Source organism: Polypterus senegalus, chromosome 13, assembly GCF_016835505.1.
Source record: "Polypterus senegalus isolate Bchr_013 chromosome 13, ASM1683550v1, whole genome shotgun sequence".
NCBI classification, from domain to species: domain Eukaryota; kingdom Metazoa; phylum Chordata; class Cladistia; order Polypteriformes; family Polypteridae; genus Polypterus; species Polypterus senegalus.
Window position 1 is genome coordinate 83707350 of NC_053166.1, and position 27687 is coordinate 83735036.

At 37.0% G+C, this 27687-nt stretch overlaps 1 protein-coding gene across 6 annotated transcripts in view; it reads right to left on the minus strand.

Moving 5' to 3' along the window:
- ppp3ca (protein phosphatase 3, catalytic subunit, alpha isozyme) overlaps positions 1–26134 on the minus strand; it is a 442233-nt gene extending 416099 nt beyond the window's left edge. For 3 of the 6 annotated variants that reach the window (XM_039774414.1, XM_039774413.1, XM_039774409.1), the window contains exon 1: positions 2888–2960. In XM_039774414.1, coding sequence (XP_039630348.1) covers positions 2888–2945 — 58 coding nt within the window. In that variant the 5' untranslated portion in view covers positions 2946–2960. Of the gene's footprint in view, positions 1–2887; positions 2961–25410; positions 25472–25585; positions 25723–25750 lie in introns of those variants that run through there. The other 3 variants (XM_039774410.1, XM_039774415.1, XM_039774411.1) reach the window with 3 other exon arrangements.
- Between the last annotated feature and the right edge of the window lie 1553 nt (positions 26135–27687).

The window sequence follows — 27687 nt, forward strand, 5'->3', positions numbered from 1 at the left end:
AGCAGGTTCACCCTGAGGTGAAAGGGTCTGGAGAAGTCGTGGAGAATGTTATGATGCCTGTAACATCGTTCTGCATGACCTGTTTGGTGGGGAGTCAGTGATGGTCTGGGGAGGCATATCCATGGAGGGGTGCACAGACCTCTACAGGCTAGACAACAGCACCTTGACTGCCATTAGGTATTGGGTTGAAATCCTTGGACCCATTGTCAGACACTATGCTGGTGCAGTGGGGTCCTGGGTCCCTCCTGGTGCACGACAATACCCAGCCTCATATATGCAACTGATTCTTAATATGCATTTCCTGGTCATGGCTGCTTAAAGCTGAATGTTAAGTTGAAAGCAACAGATGAAAGGCTAACAACTGCATAGAAGGCATCCAGCTACACACAAACTCAGTTACACTTGCATGAGCTTTTAGAAGAGTGTCATTTAGAGATGCTTGCCCTATCCACATGTCTGTGTCACATGACAGAAAACTAGAGATAAAGGAGAAAACTAATATAAAATTAGAAATTGAACCTAACAAGTTATGGCTCAGAAAACATAACTAATGTACCACCATACTGACTCACTATTAACAGGCTAGTAATAAAAAAAGATGTGGTGACCAAGTAAAATAGGTCTATGCTTGTGCTGTACTTATTTATTCTAATTAATAAGTAATTCTATCTAATTATAATTATATTATATAAATATTAAATATTATTAAGCAGAAGCAAAAATGTCAGCTTGTTGTGGCTGACAAGGTGAAAAAAACTTTAACCACATGTACAGCAAAAAAAAATATGTGGAGTCGGAAAAGTTCCTAAGTTGGGAGCTGCCAGCTGCACACAGCATTGTGATAAATGTATTCAATCAGTCCAGTCAAATCTACAGAGCAAGGGACAGGTACATGCAGGGTGCATTTATAAAATAAAAATGCAGAGCACCAAGTGAAATGGAAAGAAAAAATCCATTCTAGCATTTACCACCAAGCAAAACTGTCAAACGAATAAAAGGTGTTTCAGAACACAAAAAGGCCATTTAGCCAAGTACGCCTACTAAAAGCCATGTAACGCACTTTGGTCATCCAGGGAAGTAGGCGTTTTAATACTGTAGATGTGCTTTCTAGAAATTCAACTGAAAAGCTACTCTTTGACCTTGCTGTTCTCCAGTTCAGCCTTCCCTCTGAAAGAATGGCATGTGCCCAGTCCTTATCTTGCCATTAAAGGTCTGCCTTTTAGGTTACTTGTTTGTGAATCTGAACCCCATAGTAACATTATCTGCATGATTTATAAGGTCAAATACTTCAGCTGAATTTCTTTGTGCAGTTCAAGACAAAATTCAACCTTTTAATCTATACTCGTTGGTAACAGCTTATAGCCAGTGGGCATATTTTAACACACATGTGTGCACTTTTTCAAGAACATTATTATGAATTTAAAAAAGTATTTGTTCAGTACGTCACTTACCTACAAAGCTATGATTTTAGCAGTAAAATATTGAATGAAAAGGAAAAAAATCACATTTTGATAAAAAAATGTATATCCTCCTTTCTAAGTGTGCTGTAAATAAAAAAATTATTCTAGATCAAAATCTACTAAGGTGATATTGCACATCAATTGGCTTCATACTTTTTACAGTACTAATACCTGTGCCAAGTGTTGTTCTGGTTAAGTAGTTCAGTTTTGAGTTATTGTATCTATCAGCTCTCATCCTGACACACAGACACCACTCCAAAAGTGGTTGAATCATGTTCAAGGATGACTGAAGTGTATAAACTTACTGGAAATGTAAAGGCAAAATAGGAGTACTTGCTCTCTCTCTCTCTCAACCTCACAACATTCACACTCAAAAGAACCCAAATAATTGAATCCCACTGGCCCTCCCATTTCATCCTAACACTCTGTGTCTCCTATAGGTCATCAAACAAAACCTCAATATTGCAGAATGATCCTTCCAATAGAGCATTAATTTAACTTTAGGGTGAATCATGTACAGTACTTGAGAACACCAGTGGAAAGTCCACTTTGACTGAATCCAGGAAGCAAATATTTCCACAGAGAGTCACAGGAATAAGGACAAACTATGGTTTCATGTTGTTGAAGCAAATACTCCCTCTTAATTTTTTTTTTGTACTGAATGGATATGAATAACAAATGTGCTAATACTCACCATCTAATACAGATTTATTCTACAAGCTCCCCCTTGAAGCTTTGGGACACTAAGACATGATTTGACGAGCAGAGGGTAGAGTGGGATCCACAAAGAACCAAAATCAAGTCTATGAGTATCTGGTCCTCTTGAAACTTTGATTGACACAAAGCACCGTCACACAATTGACGAGCTGGTGGGTTGGGGTCCACCGTGGTGTTTCAAGCACAGCAGGTACATTAACAATAATGGATGACCATGGGCAGGTGAATAGTGCAATAGTGCACAGCAGCTAAACTGTGATGTGCCGGAGAAGGGCAAAAGGGATAACAGTTGTGCGGCAGTTTGAAAGCACTGTGCAACACCCTGAAAAAAGGTGCACAGCTTACATTGAGCATAGGTTGAAGCTGGAAACTTAACATCCTTTAAGAAGCATCTCAATGAGATATTAAGATAACTTAGCTAATAGCTAAACAAACGGGCTCAATTGAATGAATGGTCTTCTCTGGTTTATTCCTCTACTTATTGGTGAAACATGGAGGTAACTACCAGGCCATTAGAGGGAGCACATTTGAGCAACTAAGGTCAAAGACCTTACAAAGCCTACTGCAGAACAATTTATAGCCCATGATCATAGCCACTCTGATCCATCTGTTTGTGTTCTTTTACACATGTATATTCTGTACATTATAAGACATGAGAGCTTTATGAAAACCTACAGGGTTCTAATACGGTAAACAATGTCACTCCTTACCAAGAAGGGATGTGGTTGTTAACACCTTCTCTCCTTTCCAGTGCAGTTCTGATATCATTTCCTCCACAGCCGCACCCCTTCTGAAATCCTCCCAATATAAACTGACCAGTTCAAGGACCTGTAGCTGAGGAAGAAGGAGCTCTTACTCAGAGTATATTTTTCTATAAGGTACTGACTTTTGTATAACTGATGGCTGACGCTGTTTATTTTAGCATTTATTTTCTTTTCATTTATTAAAAAGGGATTTTACCAATTGCTTAGCTTGTCCTGGTCCTTTCCTATTACAATATACATACACATACATTTACAAATGCATATTCATTTATGCATACATATTTTTATATAGTATATATCATACATGTAGAATATGTAGGGAAAGTTTAAAAAATATATATTTTTCCTTTGATATCCATTGGTTCCTTAATCTCAGGTTCAGAAATAGCTTTGCTAGAACTGACAACATTACTGACATTCCATATTGCTATTTTCTTTAAAATAGCGATTTCAATTTGATGCATTAATATTGTTTGATTATTGATACTGGGTACTAGCTATTGATACCAATAGTTAAAAAATATTTTAAAATAATGCGTTGGTTTATTTGAAATTAATTTATTGGCAATAAATTCACATGCCAAAAGTAGAAGAAAAGAAGAGAAAGTTTGAATAAAAAGTAATTAGTCAGAGATACCAAAATATCCAAAAGGTTAGAAAAGGGACAGCAGGTTCATTTACTGAACTGTACTGAAGACGACATTCACAAGTGTCTGGTAAACTGTAAAAAGTCTGGATTGCTCCACGTTTTTGAAGTAAGATAGTATATCCCTTTCCCATTGTACAGTACTAGGTGATAAGTGGGTTGTGATTCTCCTAGCTGAACAAAAACACAGCAGTCTACCACTGTAGTGTTAGTTATATTCCTAAACTTGCATCATAGCTACAGTACAGTATATGTAAATTAACTGGACTGAATATACATTTTAATCAGTTGTAAGTTGATAACTATGCATCTGTATAAAAAATGCAGATTTTTTTATTATTTTCAAAGCAGATGTTGTGGGTACAAAAGTAGGCTGTAGAATGGTGCTCATGTGCAGCCACTGTAGTTGCTGCTAGTTTTCTCAAAAGGATTTACCCGTTTTTACTCCCCTGGAGACCTACTGAATCTTGTGTCAATTAGCCACCCTACCTCAAAGTCCCTGGGAACAATTCAAACAGCAATGATACACACTGTAGTCAGGTAAACTCTCAACAGACCTTTAAACAAAAATGTTCCCAGAGAAAATATCATCACCCTAGGTAAATGTTACTTATGCCACAGAAGACAATCACAAACATAACTCATATCAGTAAAAACACTTGTAGCAAATGAGGACAGCGTATGCAATACTGTTGTCACAGAACTAAAAGCAGCTGTATGACTGTAATACATTTTGGATTATTTGCTTGATTTCATATAATTAAACATAAAATTTATAAAAACTATATTTTTTATATTAACATATGGCTAAGTACGGAGCTAATCTTAATACTATGACAGCCATTATGCAACATTACTCTGAAAATGTTATAATACATCAGCTTTTAAGAAAACAAAACATACTTTACTAAGGAATTGTTACTGCCCCCCTTTGTGCATCCTTCCATGTTCATAATTTCTGTGCTGTTTTACAGACTGCCCTCAGGTACCCATGGTATACCCACACATATCCAGGCTTAGACCAACTATAAGTCAAACTTGATCCGTTATACGGCTTAATTTTCCAAAATCTACTAACATTTATGAGCACAAACTCATTACAGCAGCATCTTTCTCACCTCAGTGACTTGGAGGTGAGAGTTCATCCTAAAACACCCCTGGCCTGAATGAGTTGTCTTCAGCTGACATCTTGTACCTGTCACCTCCCTTTACTTTCCAAAGTTAGGGGCTCTTTTAGTTACTTCATATTCTAATTTCCCTCACTTTCAAAAACATACTTTGTTTTCCTGCCATAAAATTGTCAGAGACTGCTCAGAGGTTTTATCTTGTAAGACTCAACATTTGGCACCTGTAAAACCCACCACCCTTTGAGGCTACAAATGTATTCCTTTAAGCAAGCCTTATATACATTCAGCCACTGATTTCACAAAAAAGTCTTTTAAAAAGATCCATATAATCAGACTGACCTGAAATCAGATATACTGTATACTGTGGTTCAGCAAATTGAAATGCTATAAAGTGGTCTCAAGGGGGTCACATTTACAATTTTCTGGGGTGAAAGTAATCTAGAAAAGAATGCAGCATTTCAAATGAACAGGAAAATTGTAGCATTTTTCAGTTTTGATTGTTGGTGAGGGAACAGGCAAGAACTCCTTTGACACTGATTATCAGAATACTGAAGGACATATTGACCATGTTTCAAACTCAAGCCTCTCATGCTACTTTTGTCTTCACTTGCACATTTGGGAATTAACCCGTAACGTTAAAGTCACACAATCTTCTACTAATGCCTTGTTAGTGATGACAATCGTGCAGATTTGTACATTCCACAGCCTACACTCTCTTAGTTAATTTATTGATTTTTTAACCAAATCAGTTGCCCTTAGCTACTGTAATTTCTTAAATCCCATTCCTGCATGTAAAGGAAAAGTTAAAACAATCACCGAGGTACTTTATTTGCCAAATAATAATGATCCCTTAACACTTTCTTGTCTTCATCTCTAGTGTTTCAGCATATGTGATGAAAGGTGCACTCCGGCAATCCAGAAAATCTACTACTTATAAAATTCTTGGAGGAAAGTACTGTTTTTTTCTTACCTTCACACATACTGTAAGACATTTACAAAGCCTAAATATCAAACAGAATACATGTTTTATTATTCAAAAAAAGGAATTAATCATACTCTACTTTTTGCTTTAATGTATTTAACATTTTGCTACATAACCACAGCCAAAGCAAGTGTTATATATAACTAATAATGCTAGGGATAAGATGAATTCAGAAAAAAAATACTCTAAAGGCAGCAACATACCATATCTCTGGAACTGATCAAGAGATAGGTCTCTAAATTAGCCACACCTTAGAACGCTATACCAGTCCATGATGTTGCTCGAGTTGGATGTCACAGTAAAAATTAGCATATACTCATTAAAATTAAAAATGAACAGGAAGGGGCACCTGATAACATTCACATGGAGAAGTGTGTTATTCTCAAATAAGATAATGTTCTTAGAATCTGTAAGCACCCTCTATTAGGTTAGTGAGGACACACTGGCAGAAGATGGTGCAAGAAAAATGGTGCATGGGTGAGCTAAAATAGCTAATTCCATGGGCAAAAGAAAACTTAAGATGTGAAAGGTTTTGAAAATAAATAAATAAAAATCAATCAAACATAAAGCCATAAAGGTAGCAAATGCAAGAGCCTAAAGAGAAAGTCACATGTGAGCCAACACCAAAATATTGTTATGGATGAAAAAAGACTGGTTTACAGACTGCCAGTTTTGTAAATGTCAAATAATTAGCTTTTCCTGCTAAACAAATAATATTCACGACTTGCTACAATCAACCACCACTTTGTCCCCAAACAGCTCCTGCTTTGCATCACAGGTTTCCAGCACAGGCTGAGAGCCACCTCAACTCTGAACCGAATTGAACAGATTTAAAAAGGTTATTTTATGCATGAATAAAAATTATATATTTAAATAATTGCTATGCTTAATTTGATAACAGGCATCATATAACAGTTATTCTTTAATAATAATTTATTTGCATTTTAAACTATGGCTGTGTATTTTTGCCATCAAATCATGACACTCTGAACTCCACTGTCCTACAGCTGTAACACTTTGTGTCTGTTCAAACAGAGTGAATAGATGCTAATATGCAGTAGCTATGAACAGAAAGTAAATGCAGTAATTAGCACTGTTGTTGGGGTCACTCATACATGTAATGCCTTACATATGACCACAACCTTGGTCATGACCATTGATTGATTTTTAACTATTAACACGGGTCTCACTTGCCATTTTGTAGTAAGGACAATTACTTAAGCATCTCTTGGGACCACTTGAGTTTAACCGCCTAATGTTTAAGCAAAGTCACTAAGGCTTGGCCTTTCTGCAGGTCAATTGGCTTAGTTTTTCATTTTGTTCCTTGCGTTTTGGATCGGCATTCTCATATTTTGAGCTAAGCTTTATTTTTATCCTTTTCCTACAATTATTTCTCATGCTGTGACCTTTTTAAAAGCCACTAACCCGCTCTATTTGTTTTTATTCAGACTCGTATATCCTGACCCTTAGCTCGCTCAACCATGTCTCTATATCATCTATCTGGCCATTTCACACATTGGTGTCTGGCATTTTAATAACATTTCCACCAACTCTTCTCCACCCACTCTTGACAGAATCTTCTGCATTTGAAAGTGGCTATTCCCACAGTAAGTGAGAAATAGCCTAATCCTTCCACAGTGCCCAACAGACAGAGTACTGCTCAGATCATTAGTAAAATATGCTAGTGACATCTAGCTACTAAACGTTATGTAGTGTCTTGGTTAGTTTTTACACACCTTGAGAATATAATGTGTCATCACGTTGACAGATATTGATATAAACTAAGCTCAGAGATTAGGTGGTTTCAATCAACATTTTAATTATTTTCACCTGTCTGTTTATCTGAAGTAGACTAGTATACTTACCTGCAACTTCTGAAACTGTGTTAAGCACCTTCCAGGCCTGAGTGCAAACCAGTATGGTAACACTATTTAATATGGTGGGAAGACTCTTGTCAGGACTGTAGAACTGATTAAACGGGTGCAATAATAATAAATACTATAAAAAGACATTCAACTCTTTGCCAGAAAGCTGACACAGAGGAAGAGGTTTATGTTGGGAAAGGAGGGTGATCCAAAATATCCTGCCAGACCAACTTTGCAGTGGATCAAAATGAAAAATACATTTCCTTAAATGTCTCACTTATAGGGAGACACAACTTAACACCATCTAAATTTTGTACCAAGACCTGAAAGTTACTGTCTTTTATTATTCTCCAATTACTTGATATGAATAAACTAAATTGAAAGTGGAATTAGCAAACACTGTGCCATCATAATATATAGGGCCCAAAGAATTACTAAAGACAAAGGTTGGCTGACCAATGTACTGGACCTAGGTATAAATACTTAAAATACCATTTTTTTTTTTAATTTAATTTGTATTAATTTATCATTAGCACCCATTTACACAATTTGCACAATACTGACACCCTCCTCAACCATGAACTGTACGAGTTTAAAAATAAATGACAGCATAATTGGAATATTTTCTTCTTGTCAAGGAAAATCTCTGTAAAACAAGCAATGTTTAACTCTGAAGCAAAGCTAATAAATTTAAATCAACAAAATTCCAGGCTGCACAACTGATAAAAAAATGGCAAGAGGGCAGAGGTTTTTTTTTTTAAAGATTGTAAGACTGCATGCATGTAAACGTTTCTTGGCTTTATGCTAAATTAAACAAAAGTTAGTTTCTTTACATTTTTAAATATGCTGTTGTGAGAGGGTAGATGAAAGGGAAGTGTAGGTTCAAACAGTCATGATGCGGTTTCAAAATTTCTCTTGTCTCTAATAGGTGGCCAGGATGAAAGTCATGATGACTGTCAGATTTCAAAAAAAGGGGATTGGACTGGTGGAGGGTAACAAAATGTCAATACACAATGTCTGAGTGCAGTGAACACAACATGGCAGAGTTTTTAACTTTGTAACTACCAACAGTCTCAGACAGAAAGTATAAATAAGAAGCATCAATATTTCCCAACCAGTGTAGGGCAAACAGCCTGCTGTTTGTCCACAACTCCTAGCCCTTTAGGGTTTATAGTATGGTGGATGGCTGGGGACAATACCTCCCCTGGACCATGAGAAGGCAGCCGCCCTGGTCTGCATGGGGGCCATGGGATCAGAGCATGGAAGGTCAACCCTGTTGGGGCCTGTGGCCCCCATCAGGCGGCGCCCAAAGGATTGTGGAACCCTGGATTGCAGCACTTCTGCTACACTCTGAAGTGCTGCTGGAAGAAATTCTAGGCACACCCGGAGTGCTTCTGGGTGCTCATGCAGCAATTCTGCCACACCAGGAAGTGCCACTGGAAGATTGTCACGAAGCACCAGGGGCACATCTGGGACAGTATCAAGGAGGCTGCCTCATTCCCTTGGTCGAGCCATATTCAGGAGGAAGAAGACAGAGCTTGTGAGAGGAGGAGTGACGGCGACAGACTTGTGAAAAGAAGGGACTGTGAGCATTTGTGGCTATTAAGGCACTGTGTGGTGGTGTTAAGGAAAAGAAATTAAACGTGTGTGTTTTGGACATTTGGTGTCTATCTGTCTGTGTTCAGGGGCTGAACAATAGGTAACTCAAGGATGTACAGACACCTGGCACTACCAGAGGGAGCCACATTCTGAAGTTCCTACCACATATATTGTATTGTCCTGAACCTAGAAATAACATGGAATGAAGGCAGCACAGAATAGTATCAGCGGCCTTCTGTTCCAGACATACATAACACATTCTGCCTAAGAAGAACAGTCTGATTAAAGACCTCAGCCATTCTTCACATTTGCATTTCTCTATCCTACATTCTAGTAAATAGCTCAAGACCTTTCACACTCACACCAGCAGATTCAGTTGGAGATTCCATCCACTAATTTGAAAGGTTTCTATTATTCTGAAGAGACATGCAAGTAACAATTGTAAAAAAAAACCCTAAATTGATCCTGAAATGGGTCTTTAAAGACAAGTTTTCAACAGAGTTTAATCAAAAATAAAACTGGGAGGACAGCTAGGGGTAATGCCGAGTGGTGGAGAAAACTGGCCAGCATCAGTGGAAGGAGGAGAGCTAAAGGAATGCTTAAGATATGTTTAAGTTTGGGCTATGTGAGCAAATGGAATAATCACCACTAAAACAGTCAAGAACAGGAAAAATGATGCTATAAAGGGCCATATAATCATTAGGCAATTATTGTTGCTCTTTATTATTGATATAGTGATTTGCCCCTTGTTACACTTTATATTTATTTTCATTAACTCTTACCATTTTGGTCTCCTTAGTATGATTCCAATTTTAATAATGGTACAAGAGCTCCCCCTATCTTTGATAATGTTCTTATTTAAAAAAAGATATTCTTTTTCACACAATTATTTATCATTTATTATACATTAAGAATGTGCATAAAACACACATATAATGATGTATAACTCAGTATGAATAACATTGCATTAAGAACCCTATATAACTTCAAGGGGAGGAGAGGATACCACAATAAGAAACACTGACTAACCTTCCACATCAGGATCCTCAAACAATATTATAAATCTAATTCTAATTAACCTGAAGCATATTGACAAGATATCACTTTTATCTTTTACATTGTGTCACAGTACAATAGCTTCATAATGTTAAGACACTGAGACACATGACTGGTGTGGTCTTTCTCAAACAGCAGAAAGACAAACGTGGGCAATTATAGCATTTCATCACAAGAAAAAAAAATCTATGCCTGCCAGACAAAGGCCTTGATTAATTTTTGTGAGCATTAAACAAGAATTTACTGCAGTTCCAAGTTCATCTATCCAAATCAAACAGCTGAAAACACCTGCCCTAAACACACTCCAATGCACTTTCGCACACATTGTATGATAAAAGCATTCTGAAATAGCCTACTTTTAGAAGTAGATTACACTTACATTTTCTTTAATTTATTCAGTCATTTTGTATGTTAACTGATGTTAATGAAATTTAATTTTGCCTGCAGCTCTACAATGCTTGTGCTTGAGATTTCCCCTGTTTTGCTGAAAGGTCTTCTGAGGACTGCAAGAAAAAAACTTCAATATTGCAGTACTGCCTCTCAATACAATCATGTAATTTAAATTATTCGCACAATTTTTTAATACAGAATAATCACAGAAATGTATGTATTTCTAATACAAGTGGCAAGGTTAATTTAGAAACACAAAGCCTTGTTTTTCCAGACCTATAATGAGTCAGTCTCCTATCTGAGGATGATTTCTGCTTTTTCCCCAAAGCTGCTGGGATATGCTGCTTCTCTTCACAGCCTTATTTTTAAATTAGCAAGTTCAGAAAACATTTTTTTTTTTTTTTAATGGATACGACTCAAACACTTGAAGCAACTTAAATGAGACACAATAGACAGTCAAATAATCACTGGTAATAAATTCTGGTGCAACAGTGATAACTACTATAAGATACACAGTTCCATGGCAACTTCGACCTCAAGCTAATGCTATCATTAGTCATTCAGGAGTCTGCATTAAAACTCATGCCAGCATTCCATCAGATCCCCCAAACAATACAGTTTACCCTATACATATTCATAAAAGATCTTTGCTTCCTTGCGATTCAGCCCAGTTGGGCAGATGTTTTTCTTTTTTGTTTTATTCACCCTCTTCACTGGCTGAGTATACAAGCAACACATAAAGCCATTTCATTTGAACATTTTATCTTTCAGAAGCACTGCATTGAATAAACAATTGTTTCTTCATCTTCATCCTTGATGTTACTACAGAATGACATAATGTAGCAAAAAACCTAAATTTCAAGGTAAACACAAAACATAAATCAGAAACAGCAATGTGTCTGGCTGTTTAGTCATTTGCTGTTTTTAAGAAGAGCTACATGTATTAGAGTGACACAGTCATCCACTCTAAAAACTTGTAAAAGTATGAAACTGATCCAAACTCCTGTCTTGGTCCCATTTCCAAAGCACCTGCTGAATTTGCTTGAACTGAGATTGCGGAGAATTACAAAAACAGGATTTACTGAAGTCATGAATAAAGTCCTAATATCCTTTATCTACACTTGATCGAGTTTACCAGGTAAGCATGGCACAAAGGAATAAGTGGTTGTGCCTCCTTTGGCAACAAATGCTTAGTTCTGCTTAGCTAGGACTTCTTTGCACCTGCCAACTTTTGTTATAAGCAAAAAATGGTTACTGAAATAAAAAACACTCTATATGTTGCGCTAAAGTCAGTCTCTCTTTTATATTTATATAAAATATCATAATAGTGTTTTTCTACAAGATTGTATCTTTTATCATATCCCCACAGGATGCACAATATATACTAGGAAAAGTAATTTGGGGAAGGATAAACAAATGATTTATGCACTAAAACCGTCATTTATTTTGCAGGCCTATTTTCTTTAAGCTGCTAAAATGTTGTGAATGTCTAGAAAACATTAACATTGTGTTTAATTTGGAAATCGTTAATAAAAATGATATATAGTAATAGTTTTTATCAGGTGATATACTGTATTTTATACTTGTGATCATGTTTTTTGTCTGGTCCTTTTGAAGTGTTTACAACTGTACCTTAAGTGGCTATACACCACAACCACTGAACAGGTATTTAGTTATTGACAAAAAACATTTGAAAATTGATATTATTTAGACACAAACACCAGATTTAGTTTCTGTTAGTGAATCACGTGGTTCGTGGGCCAAACTGCCATTCAAGAGTTTAAAAATGTTCATCCATCCATTTTCCAACCCGCTGAATCCGAACACAGGGTCACGGGGTCTGCTGGAGCCAATCCCAGCCAACACAGGGCACAAGGCAGGAACCAATCCTGAGCAGGGTGCCAACCCACCACAGTTAAAAATGTTTTTGTGTGAAATTGCTTTAAAATGTGGCAAAGATGAACTTGTTAGGGCAAATGGGACAAGAGTTCTTGTTCAAAGATTTTAAGACTGATAGAAGAGTTTCTTCTCTGGAACAGTGGCCCCGGTCAATGTGAAACTATTTTGATAACTAGCTTGTATTGTACTTTACCTTAAATTTGAGATTCAAGAAAAAATACATTTATCTGTCACTTCAACCATATAATTGTGTTATGGATGACAAATAATGTTTTCCTGATAACAAAGCATTGTAAAATAATGACTCTTGACATGCACGTCGAAGAAATAATGATCTTGGAATAAAAAAACATGTATATTAAAGTGTTAACTGTATCATATCATGCATTAGTAATTGGTCTCTGGCAGCATTTTATAGATGACAAAAATTATTTTCTTTATCACAGGAGAGATGCAAGATTTAAAAGCAGGATGCTGGTGAGTATAATGTCAAGGCTGTGACAGAGGACTATAGGATTAGTGAGCAGGATGAGCAGTACCAAAAATTAACTTTATTTCTGTATGGAGCTTTTCACTGCATGTACACTCAGAGTGTTGTAACAACTTAACAGGTAAAATAGAAATTACAGTGCAAAAATAAACATTTAACATGAGCTTGATGTAGGATAGAATCAAACCGCTTATCAACTCTTAAGAAACCTTAATGTCACAAATAATCCATTCTTTCATATACACATTATCTCAACTTTCCAAAATAGGTTTTATATAGTGAGGGCATGTCATACTGAATAGGTCTTCAGTCCTTTGGCTGAATACTCTCAATTATGTTAATTATAGTGGAAAGGCAAGAATATTTAAATTGGCAATAGTAGCCTTATCCATAGAAATGAGAGGGAGCATCATTAACTACTGCAACACCAAGCCACTTATGCATACGTTTTATGAACTTGAGAGGAGTAGATAGCTCTTTAATATTTCACATTGATTGTATTGGTCATTTTCTATATTAAAAAAATATACACAATGAACTGGTTAACTAAACGGCGGCACGGTGGCGCAGTGGGTAGCGCTGCTGCCTCGCAGTTAGGAGACCCGGGTTCGCTTCCCGAGTTCTTCCTGCGTGGAGTTTGCATGTTCTCCCCGTGTCTGTGTGAGTTTCCTCTGGGTACTCCAAAGATATGCAGGTTAGGTGCATTGGTGATTCTAAATTGTTCCTAGTGTGTGCTTGGTGTGTGGGTGTGAGTGTGTGTTTGTGCACCCTATGGTAGGCTGGGATTGGCTCCAACAGACCCCCGTGACCCTGTAGGATATAGTGGGTTGGATAATGGATGGATGGATAACTAAACACCATATGGCTTCAAGCAATTACTAACAGAAGGAGACAGTCCTGCTTATGGATTCAAAGTGGAGAGAAATTAACTAAATAATCATTACTCCAGTGAAGAGTGGCCATATTCCCTGAAAGCTCAGACCCCTTTCACCAGTTGAATGTGGAAGAACCCAACAAGTCGATAGTTACAGTCCAAACCCAGGATCTGTGTTGAAGAACTGAAAATGATTACATTTATACAGCTAGAGCAGGTATCTGCTCTATCCAGTTCATCATCAAGGAGGGTCAAAGCTTATTCCAGCAGCATTAAAAAAACTACAGTCCTAAAAAGCTGCCAACATGACTTGTTTGTTTGAACAATGTCTGACAGTGACACCCTGAATGGAACCATGCAACACACAGAGAAGACAAGGTGCAAGGAATAAATGGAAGCTTTGAACAAGGTGACCAGGTAAAAACAGGCAAAGAATGATCCAGAATGTACTTTCTTGGTTTTTACCAGCTAGTATGCGCAGGGACGCGTCTCCATTTTTGTGGTGCAGCTCCTCGCACCAAGCATGAATTATTAAACATAACACTGGCTTAAGGAGTGTACAAGTCTGGAACAAAGCCTTGCAGTTTAAATGTACTCTTCAAAATGAGTAAATGACATAACTGAATGAATTAACTACAGCAACACTGAGAAATAAAAGTGAATATATTTGATCAATGTTTTAAATACTATCATGAAAAAGTGCCCATTATTTGTGAGTTACTAGCTTGATCACATTCTCCAATTATATTAAGATTTTGATAAAGATTACATCCCATCCCCTCAGAAATTCTAAATCTGATCCTGTTTTCACCAACACAGGGTCAGGTATCTGGATTTCACTATAAAAAAAATTGTCCTTAGAGAAGGAACAAAACCTATAGAGGATTTCAGCCATGAAGAAAGGCCCAAACTAAACAGGATGCCAGGCTGACACTGGGTACACTGATGCACACACTCACACGTGGCCTATTTAGATCTCTGGAGCTGCAAGACAGCAACACTAATAACTATCACATTTTAGGATAAACTAATGTAGAAAGTCATAGCTCAAACAGCCCAAAAACTGTATCTCATCACTCCAACTATGCAACAAACAAGAAAGAATAACTTGTCTTACCTTGTTTGTAAACTTGTAAAGTTTTCCTTTCAAGCACAGTTTTACTGATGTCATGTTTTAGTTACCCTAAAAAAAGTCTGACCGATTGTTTTCTCAAGCTATTCCCAAGCTGCCTACTAACCCATATATATTAGGCAGGTTTTGAAATCAAAAGAAGTGGTTACTATCAGTATGAATTAATGACTGGAAGTCTACCCCAATGGTCCACATTGCACACGCTCCGCTCACACCATTTTCAGCCTAAAATTCTTAATTATTTATATATGATTAGAGTAAATACATTAATAACATGATAAATATTAGCCAGCTAAGGTGACTGCATGTTAATTTTTATCTTGCATTCATGTTGCAAAAGGAATCTAACAGCAGATATCTGATAAATTTGCAGATTTTTTTTTTTATAATATCTAGAACAAATTGTACTGGATCCATAGTACTGAGCAACACAAGGGTACTGGAACTGAAGAAGTCAGTTTAGAGGAAAGCATATAATAGCAGCATCTGGCTTGTGGTGTGAGAAGCATCTCTGTAAATAACGGATACATTGTGATACACAGTAGCCATGAAAGATGCAACTGAGAAGCAGAAATTATTGCACAGGTTAGCTTAAATCAGTTGGGATATTAATAATTTTTCAATTCAGTGTGGACACCTGTAGGCATTATTTGGCTGCAGAGTCCCTCCAACTTCTATAAAGTAACACACAAATACAGTTCCTTTCATATGCAATACGTGATTCTAACTAACCACAGGATGGATCACATACGTCAAGGTCTCCTAAAAATACTAAATAGACTTTAAATGATTAGTGCTGCCGACATACTTGTACACCAGGGATAAGGTGATGCAAAAGTACAACTTGGCTCAATTCGGGTAAGCCCAAACCTTGGACATTTCACTACTTGAGTGTGAAAGAATACCTCTCATATTGCCCCATAAATGCAAGCACACTAGAACATAAAATTATGGCTGGGCAAGAATGTAAAAAAGGGGTTTAGAGCTTACAACAGTAAAACTGGGAAGCTATTTAGATATGCATCCATCATTTCTGAAACTGCTTATCCTATTACCTCATCACTCCAACTGATTGTAATTTTCAATGCACGATCAACTACATTGTACTAACTGCATGACAGATCCATCAACCTAATATTCATTTCGGACACTACCCATTCTACAGTATCACAAGATCACAGGGAGCTGAAGCCAATCCACTGCTGAGCACACTCATTCACATACCAAAATTTGCTCAAACTGGGTAACATTATAATTTCCTGTTAGTCTGATCTGCATTAGGATGGGGGGAGAAACTGAAGCTACTGAAAAAAAGAAAACCCCTGTGGTTAGAACAACATGCAAAGTGACCAGGTCAGCACTCAGTCATAGTTTGCCTGGAGCTGTGGGGCTGCAGCATTAACCAATACACCACCTTGTCACTCGCACCCCAGAGCCATAGAAAACACCTTGAAAATAAAGACCAAGCCTGGTTTTAAACAGCTATGGGATTTCTCTGATTTATATAAAAAAGAACAAACCTGGTGATTATATTTCAGATAATAATATATTAAAGATGTTGTTTATTTAACTAAAGCTTTTTTTAAAATTATAACCGTTGATTACTATTCAAACACATGAAGTTTTTTTTTTTATCTTTATAGAAGCAGCAAATAATGATGCAGTTATATTCTAGAGGAATACATTTCAAAAGCTGACCATTATTGATTATTACATATCCGTTCCATTCATACATCCACTTTTCAAACTGATTTATTCATTTTAGTAATGTAGAGAGGCAACCTCAGGCTCCAAGTAGGATGGTGTCCATTGCAGGGCAATTTATTATGACCCTTACTTTAACTCAATCATTTTAATCAGTTTGTTTTAATGGGTTGTAGGGTTAGGCATAGAACATTTAGTTTACCATGCTGAAGAGGTGCTTACATCACAAGCATCTAGTAGTGCTTGTGAGATTTTCAGTTGAGAATATTTGGAAAAATGCCTGGTGCATAGCTAGCTAGTTCAAACATGCAGAATTGAATCAGAGTTAATTGGGGTGTTTTTCTACAACACTGCTGAGTGATTGCAGGTGATAAGGGATCTCGTATCTGAATTCATTGGACTGATCACTATGTGTCAAAATGAGAAAATTAAATAATAGATGAGTTTCACAAATCTGGTCATAATATCTGTCTACAGTACATTATGCATGTATTATTGACGCAGAGAACATTATGCTAAAAAGTCTTTTTTATAGAACTAGCTTAAATTATTCTGAACTGTTACAATTTAAACACTGCTGTTAAGTTTTCTTTCAGTTTTGTGAGAATGTTATTTTTTCCTTAATAAACTTTCTCACTTTATGCATGTATAGTAGATTGCCCCATTTAATTCCTTGCATAATCAAAAACGCATGTTCAGGCTTGAAAATCACATTGTGCCACTTTATTTGGGTCAGTTATTTTAAATTTGTAGGCCAGTCAAGCCCAGTTCTCAGGAGGACTTCATAATTTTGAAATAAAACCAGTAAGAACAATGTCGCAGGAAAAGCATCCTGTATTAACTGCCATATGACCAGGTGAAGTCAAGAAAAAGTCTAAAAAAAATAAACATATTGTGATTTGGGTGAGAGAGAAATCAATTTGTATGCAGAAATGAAACTTTGGTAAAATGCAACTAATTGACACAAACAACCATAAGCATAACCTAGTGAAGAAAGTGAACAATAGTCAAGCCATGAAGTAACTTTATACCAGCATTCCTTCCACATCCTAATGATAGTTAGACCAACAACCCCTCCCGGTGTTTTTTACACTTTTTATCTAATGCTGTCAAGTTAGGCACCAGCTTCCTGTAACCTTGTTGTAGATAAGAAAATGAATAGTTAGCTTTTACACACTCATTGTCCTACAATACGCAGTAGTCACAAAAACAAGCATTCTCATTTATAAAGTTAGCAACTAGACTGCTTGGTGGAATGGTGATCTTTTCACCTTCCCATAACTGTTTCATGTGTAATGTGCATTGTGATAACACAGTAATCACTAGAAGACAGAGTCAGGCTTTAGATCAGTAATTTTAGGACTTATTTTTTTGAAGTTTCGGATATGGTCCAAAATTTTGAAAAAGCAGATTGGGTCCAGTTAAAAACCTTTCACAATACAATAACAATGCATTGCTGTTTTCTATAATATGTTTCTTTTTTCCCCTTCCCTCTGACAACACAGCAAGCTAGTATAAACAATACTAGGAGGAGCTGAACAAAACTTCTGCTACTATGTGATGCCCATTATCTAACAGGAAAGCCGATCACCTGCTCCTGGCACCTTCAGCGTATTTTTTAATACAAAATGGGCAATGAAATTAAAGCAAAATTAATCCGGAAGAGTATCAAAGTAATAATAATAATTTTGGCATTACTTCCAATGCAGGGAGACACTTCAGTGTCATTATTGATGGAAGAAAAAAAATATAAAAGAAAACACTGTTTGCAAATTGTGGCAAAGAGTACAAGTTTATTACAGCCACAGAGCAGATCTCCGGGCAGTTAAGATAAACTAAAATATTGAGTGCTGCCAGACTGAATAACACACCAACCATGACACATTTTTCCATTAAATTAGAAACAAATACTGCCAAAGGAAAAGGAGAAAAAAAAATCAGGAATGGTCTCCCCTAGACTTTCTCATATACTCAGCTACGAGGATGGATATTTGAGGAGTAAACCACAAGACAAACATTATATTTTTATATTATGTACATTAAAGCACTATCAATAACATATCAAATCAAATTAATACTATATTGAACAATTACTATAAAAGTTCAATACATTGAACTCTGCAGTTGGATGAATAAAAGGTAAAGTACCCAAAAATAGCCCAAAAGTTGATAGAAAAACACACACACAGACACACAAATATAATTCCAAAATTGTATTTTCTAACACAGGGAGGTCTGAAATGTAGAGATTCGTCAATATCTCAAAATGGAATTTTTGGAGGATTCCAATACTTTCCCTAAAACTTCGTATAATACAAGAAAGTCAGGGAGGTCTAAAACGTTAACAAAAGCGCGATAGACATATGAGCGCCGACAAAACCACGACGGACAAAAAAGCGCCGACAAACTCGCTAACTGGTTTTCGACAAATGCGTGCCGACAAAATCGCCACGACAAAATCGCGAGAAAGGCCAAGGGAGTGGGACGCGTACGTGTGCATTATGTTCACATTATGTGCTAGGTTATAACTGTATTCAAAGATGCTAATTGCACTGAGTTTCGTTCCTCCGGAAGATGTTGGGTTCGCTTTCGATGAACTGAGCAAGAGTAGACCTGACAATCTTCAGAATGTTTATGATTACTGGGAGGACAATTACGTTGGTCGATTGAGACGCAATCGACGAGCCAACCCGTTGTTTCCTATCACCATGTGGAACATGCGAGAATGTATTGCTGATGGCATGCCGCAAACAAATAACTCAGTCGAGGGTTGGCATAACACGTCATATACAAAACGGAATTACCAGCAGTCAGGCAGCCAGCAAGTCTAAATATGCTCAACTATCAAGACATCTTGCTGCAATTCTTCCTACATATGCAGGGCGTGATCTTAAGGACTATCTGTGTGCCGTGCTGATGGCATGCCGCAAACAAATAACTCAGTCCAGGGTTGGCATAACGCGTCGTATACAAAGTGGAATTACCAGCAGTCAGGCAGCCAGCAAGTCTAAATACGCTCAACTATCAAGACATCTTGCTGCAATTCTTCCTACATATGCAGGGCGTGATCTTAAGGACTATCTGCGTGCTGTGTCTCATAATATTGATTTCTAAAATAAACATTATTATATATGCTTTAAACTAGTAATTCATATTTAACGAAACTTTCGCGATTTTGTCGGCGCAATTTTGACTCCGCGTTTTAATGGGTGCTATTTTATCGGCGCTCATATGTCTATCGCGCAAATGTCGGGTCACTAAAATGTTGAGATTCATAAAAATCTTGACATCGAATTTTGGGACTATTACAGTACTTTCCTTATACTTCGTATACTAGAAAGTACAAAAGAAGACGAGGACCCACTCGTACCTACAATCACATTCACACAAGGTTCAGCTTATAGGTTTATAGGGTCATTATTGCTACATGCAGAGAGTGCAATAAAATTCTTACATGCATTGCCTGGTTTGTAGAGATATCAAAGGTAAAAAACAGAGTATCCACACAGACATGGGGAATTGGGAGAAACCCCACACTCATACCACATTGACAATTTGAATCCAGTATGCTGGATTCACAAAGCAGTAGCAATAAGCACCGCATTACCACAGTGCCTCAAAAAAACGCTTTAAACAATTTCAGTAGTAACAACACTGATAAAGAATACATGAACATCATTTTTCATGTTTGCTACAGGAAATAATTAAAACATATTTGTTTATTGCCCACCATAATATAGTATGCAGTCCAGTTTGATGCCTTCTTTTGCCCACTGCTGCTGAGATAAGCTGTGGCTCCCACCAAATCTGAACCAGAAGAGCAGTGTGAGGAAATACCAGTGAATTCAAAACTAAAGTTTTGCTTAAAATGAACATGTTAATACCATTGTACAGGAACTAAGTTGAGTGTATTGCCTGGAGAGAGGAATTGGTGCAAAGGGATATATCTATTCAAGGTGCACAGTATATTTAACAGTAGGCAGAGGTGGGAAGACTGCCCAGGGATTTTTTTTTTTTTATTTTGCTGCTATGCTTTATGGCAGCACCTAGTCCTTTAACTTGAATTGTTAAGCAAGTTTAAGTTCAGAAAAATATGTTGGGCCATATATTAAAATTATCTCTGTAAATTTTAAATTATAAGTAACTGTTTATGAACTTGTGTATCCATGAATAGTTTGTTAGATATATATAGTAGTTTACATATTATGCATCTGTTATTTTCATAAGGTGCATTACTTGCCAGTTAAAAATGACAGTTTTTGACATGTAACATGTACAGAACTCTAAAAATGCCTCATGTTTCATTCCCAATGGGGGTGGTTGATTTTCATTAACACCTAACCTGTTATACTGAAGAGGAATACAAGCTAACTTTGTGGTGCCTGTAACGTGGTATGTAAATATAATACCATTGCCCAGATTACTGATATTGGACACTAGTAATTGTTTCTAATCATGAATATTTGCGTGTGTGGTTTGATTGCTGTTCTTAAATTAGCGAATCGGTTCCAGTTAAAGCTTCAATTAACTCTTAATTGAGAGCTGTGGTTCAGATGCAGTTAAATAGATGTGGTTCTTAATAACTGGACCCATACAAAACTCTACCAGAATATGCCAGAATATGGTTAACCTAACTGGGGCAAAACAGTTGCAAACAAGAATTAATGAAAGGACAAAATCACAGAACAGATGCAACTGTTGCATTATATCAAACAGTTTTCAGTTTAAAAAAAAAACTTCTAGAAAAAATGTGGACAATTCTCCAAATCCTGTACTTACTGTTCAACAAACATAATCACTAATAACACATTATATATATATATATATATATATATATATATATATATATATATATACACCCCATGTACACATATATACGCATATACATATACATATATTATAAACATATACACATACATATCACAAATCCAAAATAATGACTTTCATTATAACTTATGGTAGCAATTTCATCTATGATTTATTAAATGTAATTGCAAATATTCACACACTCCACAACTGCCAATGACTACACAGCCCAGCTGAATCACAAAGCAGATTACTAATTGCTAACAGCTTAACTTCTTCAATCTGAGGTCATATAGTGACCAGAAAGCAAATCCTTACATGTATAAAGATCTCACCGTCAAAGGTCTAAATGAGAAGTAACAGCAGACAATATTTATGAGACAATTCCACTGTGCTTTATGCTAACATCCTGCAGAATCTTCACTTTGAGCTTGAAAAACCTCCTAGTCAGCAGGTCTCCTCTCTTTGCGTGCCTTTTCTTATAGTGTATTGCAAATTCGATGTCAACCATATAAGAATGCCTTCATAGCTTCAATGAGTAGTGCTGTGACAATCTGAAAGGTAAGGAACAATTGTAGTACTACATGTTCCCCTGCTTTTTCCTGGATAACTTTTAGTGCTTTTTAAAACAGATCACTCTACCACAGTTTGTTTGTGTTGTTTTTTGTGTACATATAGACTAAATGCTCAGAATTATACATTTATTCAGTGGTTTGGACTTAACAGGCAACACTTCACCAACTACACAACACTGCTGAGAAAAGTTGACCAGTCAAGAGAATGTTTACTCTTGAAAGAAAAAAAAAATACTCATTCATAAAAAAATTAAATTATACTTCCAACATTGGCTGGAGAGCACAGTATGCTCTAAGAAGTTCCCTATTAAGAAAAAAAAAATTCTTTTACAAAGCTAAACCAAACAGAATTCACGGGAGAAATTGTCTAACTTCAAACAAATAATATACCTCTGTGAACTCAGAATCTGGCAGCAAACATGACGCTTATAATGAAGAGAAATTGATTCCATACAAGGAGTCTGAATTTAGTTTGGAATATTATATACAGTATATATTGGGGTATAATGTATAAAGTGTAAATTTCAGCCATCCATCATCATAATTGCTTGTCCTAACATAACCAAGCAAATGCAAGCAGTAACAAGTAGATAAACAGACTGGTCTTATTTTGCAAATTAGAAAAAAATATTTCAGCTTGACATTGCATAACATTTTCAGATTCGCTTAGTCCAATTTAGAGTAAATAGTAACACATTTGCTGGTTATTTAAATAATTAATTTAACCCCTTTTTTGGGGAATTTAATGTTCTACAACCAAGTTCATTGTTCACTACAGAATACCGAATAGCACCTACTTTTACTCAGATTATATAATAATACCAGATTACTAGGATGTTTCATGACACAGCCACAAGACTCAAATTCTGTATCTTTGTGGAGCTTAAACATGCTCTTGTGGGTCTGAGAGGTTTTTCTCTGTGACTTTCCTTATACAATACAACTGTTTATTCCCCTAGCAAGAACAGGTTTACCCTGCAATGGACTGGAGGCCCTTCCTGAATTGGTTCCTGTTCTGTACAAAGTTCAAAGTCACTGGAGTCAAGTCTATCTCAGCAATACTGGGCTCAAGTCAGCATGTAGCCACACCATTGTAGGGCTTCCTCACACAGCCACCTACACATTCACACATTTTCGATTCCCAAATGGATATTAACTGAAAGTGAATATATACAGCATGATGGGAAAACCTCCTTAGTACTGCAGAAAAATCTTAAGAGATGTCCAATGTGTGTTGAGCAGTCACTAAATAATGTATGTCCACTCACAATTTCAATCCCAATACTAAATTTCTTAAATAGTTTAATGAATATAATCTACCTTCACTTTCTCCTCAGCCTTACTAGGGCGCATACAACCATTTACTTGTTAGAAATGTCACTGATAATTATGCTCAGGATGCAATAGAATGTATTAAAATATGGAGGGCTGCAACGCCAGTGCCCTTTTCTTGTTGGCTCCACTTAGCAGCCAATCAGTCATCAGTTAAGGTACATGGTATTCAATCAATGACTCCAAAGAGCTGCTGCCAGTAGAATTTTCTTTCTTCTTTTCCACACTTTAAAGTTCTACAGAAGACTAGCTTATCAAAACTGCCCACACACAAGTAACCAAAAAGATTAGTCCTAATAGATATTAATATGAGAGTTTAAGTGATTTGAGTTGTTTCAAATTTATATTATCTATATAGATAGATGAGACAGAATTTTAAAAAGCTCCATCTTTAAGATGTTTATGTGTTTTGAACATACAAGTATGTCCTCCTCTCCATCAATAAAATCTCAAATAGAAGAAAAAATGAAACAGCACAATTAACAGGAAATAAACTTCTTTTGTCAACAACCAAGGACATAATGAAACAGAAACAATTTATTTTAGCATGCAGCACCGAGACCTGGCCCAGGAGCACTACACATCACACAAAAAACAATAAAGTCTCAAATTGGAATAATGACTTGATTAATAATATCAATGGGGCATGACAGCACATTTTGTAATAATGCTTTAGAAACTCTGCTGGCAAACTCTATTCAATGATGATTCAAAATTGAATTCTAAGGTACAGTTAAACAATGCATTTGCCAAAAATGAAAAATACATATAGTAATTCCAATCAAATAATCATTATATTTTCTAGAATAATCTTATTGATTGTATACTTTATTCAAAAATAATAAAAGTACAATAATTTGGAAGGCACTATATACAATGACTGATAGATTCTTACAGTGCTAAAAGTGTATACTGTATAGAAAAAGTTTCCATATACATATATACACACACACAACTATATATTATACACACACACACAACACTGTTTAACAGGGTCGATTTTGCTGATAGATAGATAGATAGATAGATAGATAGATAGATAGATAGATAGATAGATAGATAGATAGATAGATAGATAGATTATCTATCTAAATCTATCTGTCTATCTATCTGTGTTCAGTCTCTGCTTCAACACTGCCCCCGCACGCGTATCAATACTCTCTCAGGCAACTGAAAAATCAAATTTAAAAACAAACAGTACACTCAAATGAACAAGTCCTATTCTTAACACTGTAACAAGGCTCTTCGTTCCGGCAAACGGCACCTATCACTGCATCAAATAAGGAGCTGTGTGATCCTCTGAACATTACTAATTCTACCGCATTTCAATTATAAAAATGTGAAGTGATCAGAATCCGAGACGATCTTAACTAGATCTCACAGTAACGCTCTTCTCGTCACTGTTACGCCTCCATTCTTCCGGATCACACTGTATGTACAGTTCTCACAATGTGCAGAACTAGATAACCTCTACGAATTATGCAATCTGAGGCGAAACGCGTATATACACTTAACTCTATAAAAATATATTTTCATGCAAAACACGCCGTACCTACTCTGGAGCTTCTTTCAATGTTAAAGGGGGCACAAAGCTAAACAGTGCGGCTTCTGCACATCAGACAAGCGCGCCTGCCGCTGCCGAGACAATCGGCTCGACCGGCGACTCCGTTAGCCCCAGATTGAGTGCCACTCCGTGGCCATGAATAACCTGGTCGGTACCTGAAGCTGACCGTACTACACACGCACACTAGTACTGACGGATATGACTACGCGTACATCCACACATGAGCCTATATATCTTTTAACTTTCAAAGCATTGCTCCGGTAATAATAAAAGCCATCGCCATAATAATACGGGTTGCCCTCCTACGTTCAACCGAGAGGACAGAATCGATGTGATACTCCAGAGCCACAAATCAAACCACCATACAAAAGCTGCATTCAGCTGCCCTTCTGTGCACAGCCGCTCGCTCCACGTATTTTATGGCTTACAGCTCTGCCGCTGCCATTCTGCCTCAAAATCCTGCTGCATCACTGCCTTCGCCCAGCACCTTCTGAGCAAATGCTCTCTGAGCACAGATTTGCATAATTTGTCGCGTATCCATGAGACGTAAATCAATGACAACAAAATTATCTACGTATATAACAATGTAAAAAATGTGCATACATTTATCATACATAGCACACATCTGAGTATCTTCCCGCAGGATGGACTTCGTGTCGCTGTTAATGTCCAGGTTTAAAATAAAACAAACCGTCGTGCTGTTTTCCTGTTTGCTTCCTTTGATTTCATTCTTAAAGCGGTTCGATTAAAAAGCATCCGTGTACTTACATTTGACCACCCTGTCTGTAGTAGATAAGACCATGTCTACGTTAGACATCTTCATGAGCGGAGTCTGGTTTGTGGCAAGTGTCTTTATCCCTATCAGTTGCGCGCTTTAGCTGGTGGAGGACGCGGTTGGGGCAGGAGCATCACTCGGTGCGTGTCTCTCTGTCTCTCCGCCTCGGCACTGCTGCTGCTACCCGGAGCGGGGATGGATGCCGCCGTGTGGGGGAGGATGGATGGATGGATGGATGCTAGGAGATCCTGAGCCACTGCGCCACCCTGACATGGCGAACTAGGGAACTCCCACGCAATTGCTTCCAGGGGCTGCCTCATACTGCCATCAGGTGGAAGCAAAGCCGGGGTTTCCCAGGAAACACGCCATGTTTTCTGATTTCATGGCATGTTGCTCCCCACTGCTGCCCATTGTTGAGGCACGTACGCGGCAACTCCGCGCACACGGGGGAAGTGGCCATTAGCGAGCACAACCCAGAAGCCGTGACTCTTAGGGTGCAAAAAATAATAATAAAGCAAAATTTAAAAAAGGGAGAGATCTATGCATTTATGTATCACTTGCATATTCGGCATTAATCAGGCCTCATTCATTTCCTACATGTGAGCAGAATTCATGGGAAACTCGTTTCCCCCCACATGTTTAACAGTGGGAAAATAGCCTAGAATTCACCTGCTGAAACTGTCAAAAGGCGGCACTCAACTAAATAGATGAGTCCGTGACTTCCAGGTTCACGTCATGAGCAGAATGAAACCTGTAACAAATGCGCCCAAAAATCGTTCAAAAAATGCATTGCCGTCCAAAGACTACACCGAAAGAACCACCAGATGATTTATGACTTGAAACCACAAAGAAATATCAAAGCCGATCTTAAAGAATTAAGGCGAGTGATTCCGTCGTCTAAGTAATGGATTTATAGTAAGATACATTATACATCATAGTGACTCTCATTATGAAAGGTAACCTTTATCCCGATGTGTCACTGTATCCCCCAACAAAGAAAATGAAAAAAGAAAAAAAAATATATATATATATATATATATATATATATATATATATATATATATATATATATATATATATATATATATATGCCTTTTTTGTACCCTTGGAACCAAATTCATGGTTACAAGAAACTAAAGCATATCTTGGCTGTGGTACAAGATGGGAACCAACCCTGACAGTGCACCAATCTATCACAGGGCACACAAACACACCTGGCCCATTCAGAGTTGTCAAATAACGACGTTTGCTTTATAAAGAGTTCTTTCTATCTTATGATTACTTCTCCAATGAGAAAGTCTTGTACAGTTCTGTATTTATATCCTGGGATTCGGGCTAGTATTAAAAAGGGTTTAAACTAATCCTATAAGAATTCTTCTTTTGGGAATAGTCCATCCTATTAGTTCTCCATATGAAACTGTCCTTTTCAAAACTATGCTCATATTGTGTTTCTCTTTGCAGCAGTAATATAAACAGTATTATTTCAGAAGACACTCTAGATTAGGATAAAAAAGTATACCAGTACCTAATGTGTGATGTCCGATTTTAAACAATGTAGTATTTGCTAATTTCAAAGCATATATATCTCAGGAAAGCATGAAACACTAAGACCTGAACTATGTTGCTTTGAAATTATTGGTACGTTGTTTTTCTCTTGTGAATGCATGTTGTAAATGCATTGTTTTGTTTCGTATTTCCATTGTTAGAAAACAAATATATACATATATAAGTAAATAGAGGGCAGTGGTAGCGCTGCTGCCTCACAGTAAAGAGACCTGGGATTCGCTTCCCGGGTCCTCCCTGCGTGGAGTTTGCATGTTCTCCCCGTGTCTCCGTGGGTTTTCTCCGGGTGCTCCGGTTTCCTCCCACAGTTTAAAGACATGCAGGTTAGGTGCATTGGTGATCCTAAATTGTCCCTAGTGTGGGTATG